Below are 7127 nucleotides of genomic sequence, written 5' to 3' on the forward strand. Positions count from 1 at the left end.
TTGTTTTTTTCAGCCTCTTCTTGGAGTTCGTCAAAACGGGGCATTATCATAGTCAAACAAAAATTGTATGCCAAAGTTACGACCCTAGGAAGTTGATGTTCCAGCTAACCCTAATAGGGCCTACAAGCTTTTGGCACTTCGTCTCCTGGGGTTAGGTTTTTGGATGTTTAGGGTTTCCCATTGTTTCTTAATGATGAAAAGGCCTCTGAGCCTCATTGTAACATAGTTAAGAAGGAATGTAGCCACCACATCTCTTCTCAGAGCTAAGCTCCATCGCCTGTACTAGGTTATTTCCATTCTACATATAACAATTTTCAGTATCATTGTAGCTTTGTGGTTCTGTTTATATCTATATTTCATTTCGTTCCTGCAAAAATCCATATCAACATTTGATGGAGTTGTTTGTTTGAAATACTGACTGAGTGTTGGACTTACCATAATTTTTGAGTAGTTATGAAACAGTAGGTTATATTTATACACTTTTTTGTGTATGGTACCATCTGAATATGGAGATCTCATGGAGTAACAAGGGACATAAGAGATATAAGGACTTGTGGGTTTTTATGGATGATTATCTCAAATTATGCAGTGGTTGTTTCATTTATTACATGATGAAGTCCTGTTTACATTGTCTATTCCAATCAATAATTTATTTTTATTATTATTAATTAAAAAAAAAAAAAAAAACTCAAACAAATTTGATCATTAAATGATATGCAAGAAAAGAGGAAACTAAGTTGGATGTATTAGAGAGGGTCCCACCTATTAGAGCCTATTTCCAATTAACTTATTTTAAAAGTGACCTTTAGAAATTTATCCTCTTGCCTATCTAATCATTCTTGATTAGAAATGCAATTAACTTAATCCTAAGTCTAAAGAAAAACCTCCCAAACTACTTCAAGTCACTTTAAAAGGAGGAGAAATCTATGAAGTCGAGGGAGAAAAAGATTGTTGGGAGAGGTATGCAATATGCTTTGGTTGTTATCATTCTATCGATTTTTCTATCTTTTTACAAAGTTAGAGGCTAATCCTCATGGTGACAACAACTTTATATCATCAAGGGGCGATGAACTAGGTGAATCCATTGAATTCACTAATCTTCATTGAGGTATTTTGTATTTTTCGGATTATCTTTCATTGTTGTTGGAAGGCCATGCTAATTTAATGTCGGTGTTAATAACTTTTCATTTGCAGAAAGAAAGCTGCCCACATCTTATTCGTTGGAAAGATTTCATTTTTATTTCCATTCTTGTTCCCTGCCCGAATTATTGTATATGATACCTATACATTGTAGTCGTCTATGATTAGGCTAGTCAAAAGTCTTCACAGAGGCTTGTCTTTCATGATTTCGGTTCTACTTTGTTATATTTTAATAAAATCGGCCTTTGATTAATTTGTTATATATCTCTCTTTTGTCTACTTCACACATACCATTTTTTAATTTATTTATTTGTTTATATCAGCTTATGCTCTATATAATTGGGCTACAAGTCTAGGCTCTGATTAGCTAGCTGCTCTTATATAAACTTTTTTGCAATTTATATATTTAATGTGTATATATATCTTTACTTTATTTTTTATTTTTGTTGTTATGATATATAAAATTTCTCAAAAATCCAAAAAAATCATAAAACATAAAAAAAAAATATATCTTCACACACTTTCATATATGAGCTAATGTGTCTCATTATCACGTTGTAATAACAGATTCAAGCGAGTTGATTTGTTTTTTTTTGACAATAACGGTTATATTTTTATTAAGGGCGGAAAAATGGCTGCCGCAAGTTCTTACATTGCAGCATTGACAGAGAAAGGATTCTCAAGGGTAGATGTTTTAACTTGTTGTCAACGAGATCAGAAGACAGAGCACCGAGCAGGATCATCACAATTTTAAGATAATACCAGTGACCAGGATCAGATCAGGATCAGTTGTTTGTTTGCTTCGCCAAGAAGAGTGTCCCACAGAGATGAATGTTCCGCATAGATGCCAGAGGACTTCCCTGGGCCTTCTCTGGACGAGCAAACATAAGCGGGCCGGTGCTAATGATGAATCCGCGAATACTTTGGATAATATGCTTATGGGATGAAGAAGCTCCAACGCCCAAAACTGCAACCCTCGGATATACCAGTCAAATTGCCGCCTTTCGGAGATGATGACTTTAAGATTGATGTAAACGGTATTCAGGTGTGAGAACAGAGCAAGTTCTAATCTAGAGCTTATAAGACATCTTGTTGGTCGGTTGTAGGCGTTTTGAACCTAAAGCTCTGACAGGAGACAAAGTCCATTGACGGAAGACTGACTGCAGATGAAATAGGCCTGAGATCATGAATTTAACCAGATTGATAATACACTGAGGAGAGATCCCGGATATCAGAGGAAAGAGGAGAAGAGTATTAACCCTTGGCGCAATTAGGAACAGAGGTCCGATCAGCAGAAACATCAGGGAATGGAACAGGAGGATTCCATCGAGTTGACCACCAGAGATCTTCGATTACAGAGGGAGCCCAGATTGGCCTCCATATCAGCTTGAGAGTTGAGCTTTCTTAATATGTGGTAGAAGGAGATTTTACTGAACTTGGCCAATAAGAGCTGGATTTTTTTGATAACAGTGGCTAATTGAACCTGATGGGGAGTCTTATGAGAGGTCATCGCCTGGATGATGAGTCTAGAATCTCCAAATACACAGAGAGAGAGGATATTTCGATTGATCGCCAGATTCAGCCCCTGCCATAGTGCGAGAGCCTCCGCTTTGTTATTGGTTTCGATGCCCAGACCCCAATGGAACCGCATTTCCGTTGAACCTCCAGGACTCAGAAGAACCCCACCACTGCCAGCAAGCCCAGGGTTTCCCTTAGAAGCCCCATCAAAGAATAAACAGTGGTCATTTAGGGCTGATCTCCACTTGATGAACTCCAGTTCCTCCATCCTAATCTCCCAGTTGGCATGGGCAAGTGCAGGAGGAATGGACCTTTCCTTCAGATTCGGAACCAGTTCTTGAAGCCATTGCTCCTCTTCTTTGACCAGTCTCATTTCATTCCTTGAAGTAGTATTGGCTTCCAAAGCCTCGCCTAGCAGAGCTTTGATTTTAGAAATAACTCTTGTAGAATTGCAGCTTTCTCCTCTGAAAATTCTATTATTCCTCTCCAACCACAGCTTCCAGCAGATAAATTTAGGGATCCACATCCAACTTGTTTTGAGAATACTTTTTTTTTTCAGGCAAAAGGGAGATAGGTTGGCCCAAGTTCGGAGCAGAGAAGGAATGTTGTATGGGAGATCAAGATTTGCTGGTAACCTCAGAACTCCCCTCCAGAATACCAAAGAAAAAGGACAAAGCAACAGCAGATGATTGACATTTTCTTCATCAGACAAACAAAGGGGGCATCTGGAAGGCCCTTCCATCCCTCTTCTTCTCAAATTATCTCTGGTGAGAATGCTATTGTGCGCAACAGTCCAACAGAAAAAGTCAATTTTAGGGAGAGAGGGGAAATCCCAAACAAATTTCCATTGAGCTGGGTCAGGAGGAGCATAAGGGACAACCATCATTCTTTTATAACCTTCGGCAGCAGTGTAAGAACCTGAAAGGGAGCCCCAGCCTCTTTTGTCTTTAGAGGTGGCCTTTGAAGGAGATTTGCCTTGAAGCAGATCTAGCAATAGAGAAGCTTCCCCCAGATTCCAACAGTCCCAGAGTCTATCTGGGTCATTCTTCCAGATAGATATATCCCACAGGGTGTGCAAATTGGAGGACTGAAGCCAAGCTTTGATATTTGTTAGACCATCCACTTGATTCAAAGGTTGATCACCCAGAATCGAGTCTTCCCATATTTTGATCTTTCTCCCATTACCAGGGATCCAGTAAAGATGATGGTTGAATTGTTCCATAGCAGAGCTGTAAAGATTAAAGATCGGAGATCCTTTTGAGGATCTTGGAGGCTTATCCAGGCATCTCAATCGTTGCCCTTGGAAGTATTTCTTCCAAATGACTCTTTTGCTCCAGCTAGAGTTTCCGGAGACTAAATTCCACAAGATTTTGGATCCCAAAGCAAGATTTTGAGCAGCCAAGTTACGCAGGTGGAGGCCGCCTTCCAGAAGAGGTCTCTTGAGAGTCTCCCAGTTCACTAAATGGAGCCTTCTGTCGTTGTTGTTCCCACCTTCCCACAAGAATCTTCTTAACAGACTATCCATTTTGTTGAGAAAGGTTTTGGGGGCAAGGAGAACAGAGTGTTGATATAGAGGCATACTTATAAGAACCGACTTCATAAGGATGACTTTCCCTGCATTATTCAGCCAAGAGGCTCCCCAAGCTTGGATTCTGTTCTTTAACTTATCTAGCAGCGGCATCCAGTGAGCAACTTTAGGCTTGGATTTGAAGATTGGGATCCCGAGATATTTAAATGACTCCCAATTTCGAATTCCATCCATTTCTAATAGTCTTGCAATATCAGACAACTCCTTGATCGAGTAGTTCCAGCCATAGATTGAGCATTTTCGGTAGTTAATTTTGCTGCGTGAGAGCAACCTGTAAATGTCCAACTCCTTCTTGAAGGATCTGGCAGAGATTATGCTGGCTCCTCCAAGCAGCAAAGTGTCATCTGCGAACTATGCATGATTGATGTCCTTCACCTTGTGAGTCGTTTTGAGGCCAGGCAGGATTTGAATCTTCTGATTATGGTCAAGCTGGAAACTGAGTACCGAGGCCTGAATAGCATATAGGAGAGGAGACAAGGGACATCCTTGTCTAAGGCCCCTAGAGGCTTGGAAGAAGTCAGTTGAGCGGCCATTGACCAGTGGCGCGATCCATGGCGAGGCAATACAGGCATTCACCTAGTTTATGAAGGCTGTTGAAAAGCCGAACTTCTTCATCACATTGAACAAAAAATCATGTCTCACCCTATCAAATGCGTTAGCCAAATCGAGCTTAATCACCATACCTTTCTCGTTTCTTTGGCAGCTAGAGTGGACCGCTTCTTGCACCAGCACAATGTTGTCCAATATCTTTCTTCCTTTTATGAATCCGCCTTGATTTTCAGGGATGATGGCTGGCAAAATATTCTTTAGCCTGTTGGCGATTATTTTGGAGACTAGCTTGTAACTTGAATTGCACAAGGATATGGGTCTAAATCTGCTGAATTCGGATGCGCCTTTCTCTTTAGGGATCAAAGCTAGAAAGGCCGAATTGATACCACCGCCCAGCTTAGCACAATTCTGGGACTTTCTGACCATTCTCAGTAAATCTTTTTTAATTGTCAACCAGCAAGTCAAGAGAAACCTGACAGTGAACCCATCAGGGCCTGGGGCTTTATCAGGCTCCATGAGATCCAAAACGTTCTTAAGCTCGTCCAAGCTAATCGGAGCAGTCAACATAGCATTGTCCGATTCCTTAACGCTCTTGGGAATTAAATCCATCGGGTAGGCATGAGGATCAATAGGGGTTTCTTCAGGAGCCGAATAAAGATCTTTGAAGAAGGAATAAGCAGCTCTCTTAATGCCATCGAAATCCTTAACCACCGTGTTTTGGTAATTTATCTCAGAAACTGATTTGAAGTGCTTTCTAGCTTCGGCTTGTTTGTGAAAGAAGCCGGTGTTTTTATCTCCGGACTTTAACCAAAGATTCCTTGAATTCTGTCTCCAGAATTCTTCCTCCTCCCTGCTAGATCTGTGTACCTCTTTTTGCAGCTCGACTTCTTTTTGGAGATGATTTTGTGTAACAGGACTCTGCTCCATAGCTATTTGATGAGCAGCAAGACTGTTAAGAGATTATTTTCTTTTGGCAGTGGGTGTTTCCAATCTTTTTGCCCACTCCTTAAGACTTCTTTTTAGTCCCCTGATTTTCTCTTCCCACACAAAGAATGGAGAACCATGGACAGGCCTATTCCAGGCTTCAGAAACCACCTCTTGGAATCCGTCTTGCTGAATCCACAGAGGACTGAAACGAAAAGGGATGGGGCCTAGATTACCATCCTGAGAAAGCTCGAGGAGGATGGGCTTGTGATCAGAAGTGAGATTTGGTAGAATTTTAGAAGTGGCCATAAGACCGCATGTCAGGAAAGAAGAGTGGACTAGGAATCTATCCAAACGGGCAGCAATGTGGTTGGGGGCTAATATTTTGTTGGACCAGGTGAATTTGCCTGAAGAAGGTTTAATATCCTCCAGATCCCAGCCCAACATAATATCTTCAACCCATTCTCTGGCAGGGTCCCTGACAATGGAGCCTCCCTTTTTCTCGTCAAGAGCAAGGGTGACATTCAGATCCCCTGCAATGATGATATTTCCTGGATTTTGCTCTGAAAGAAAGGATTGAAGCGAGTTCCAACAAAATTTTTTCTCGCCTGGCAAAACAAGAGCATAAAGATTAAACATACTTACCTGCTGACCAGAATCTTTGTGAAGAAGCTGAGTGTAAAGCCAGTGGGGGCTACTTTTTTCTTGAATAAGATCATATATGGCGCTGTTCCAAAAGGTGGCTATTCCCCCAGAAGCGCCTCTTGCACTAACCGCTCTTCCTTGACCTTTTTGCCAAAAAACTTTACTGGATTGGAGGAGAAGAAGTTCCTCCAGCTTTGTCTCCTGGATGAGGAGGATTTCAGGCGAATATATTCTCACTATGTCTTTTAAGGCTTCCTCTTTCAACCTGCTTCCTAATCCTCTACAGTTCCAGGAGACGTATTTCATTATTTACTGACTTGAGGGGTTGAGGCTCCTTTTGGAGCCCTGTTACTCTTGCGCCCAGATCTGGTATTCATCATTCCTTTGAGGGTTTTTTGAGAGCCTTGAAGGACATCTAGATAAGTTTTTTCCTCTCTCTGTTTCTTCTTGGATTTCCGACCCCTAGTCGTTTTGATAGGAGTGACTTGCGAGTTATCAGTTTCGGAATCTCTCTCTTCTGATTCTTCCTCAGATTCGGAGGTGAGACTGATGTGCTCTTCGTTGCCTTCTTTACCCCTCTGACCATCATCAACTGGTGGAACTGATGATTCAGCTTCAGTTTCTTTCGCTTGCTTCAACTTGTTTCCAGTTTCCTCTTGTGTCTCCATGACATCCACCTTTTCTCCTGAGGAGGAGCCATCTTTGGAAGCAGCAGTGGCCTTTGGAGTAGGGCGTGGCTTCCCCTGCGGAGCGGAGATATTCT

At 41.4% G+C, this 7127-nt stretch overlaps 1 protein-coding gene across 1 annotated transcript; it reads right to left on the bottom strand.

Annotated features, from left to right (window-relative positions):
- Positions 1–5755: 5755 nt before the first annotated feature.
- On the bottom strand, positions 5756–6670 carry LOC149198832 (uncharacterized). The gene has a single exon (XM_089400381.1). It carries the CDS (start codon positions 6668–6670, stop codon positions 5756–5758), a length of 915 nt encoding a protein of 304 aa, XP_089256507.1.
- Positions 6671–7127: the final 457 nt, after the last annotated feature.

The sequence above is a fragment of the Pinus tabuliformis genome, chromosome 2_1 (assembly GCF_031772625.1).
Source record: "Pinus tabuliformis cultivar Carrire ecotype Pingquan chromosome 2_1, CPIR1, whole genome shotgun sequence".
Classification (NCBI taxonomy): Eukaryota; Viridiplantae; Streptophyta; class Pinopsida; order Pinales; family Pinaceae; genus Pinus; species Pinus tabuliformis.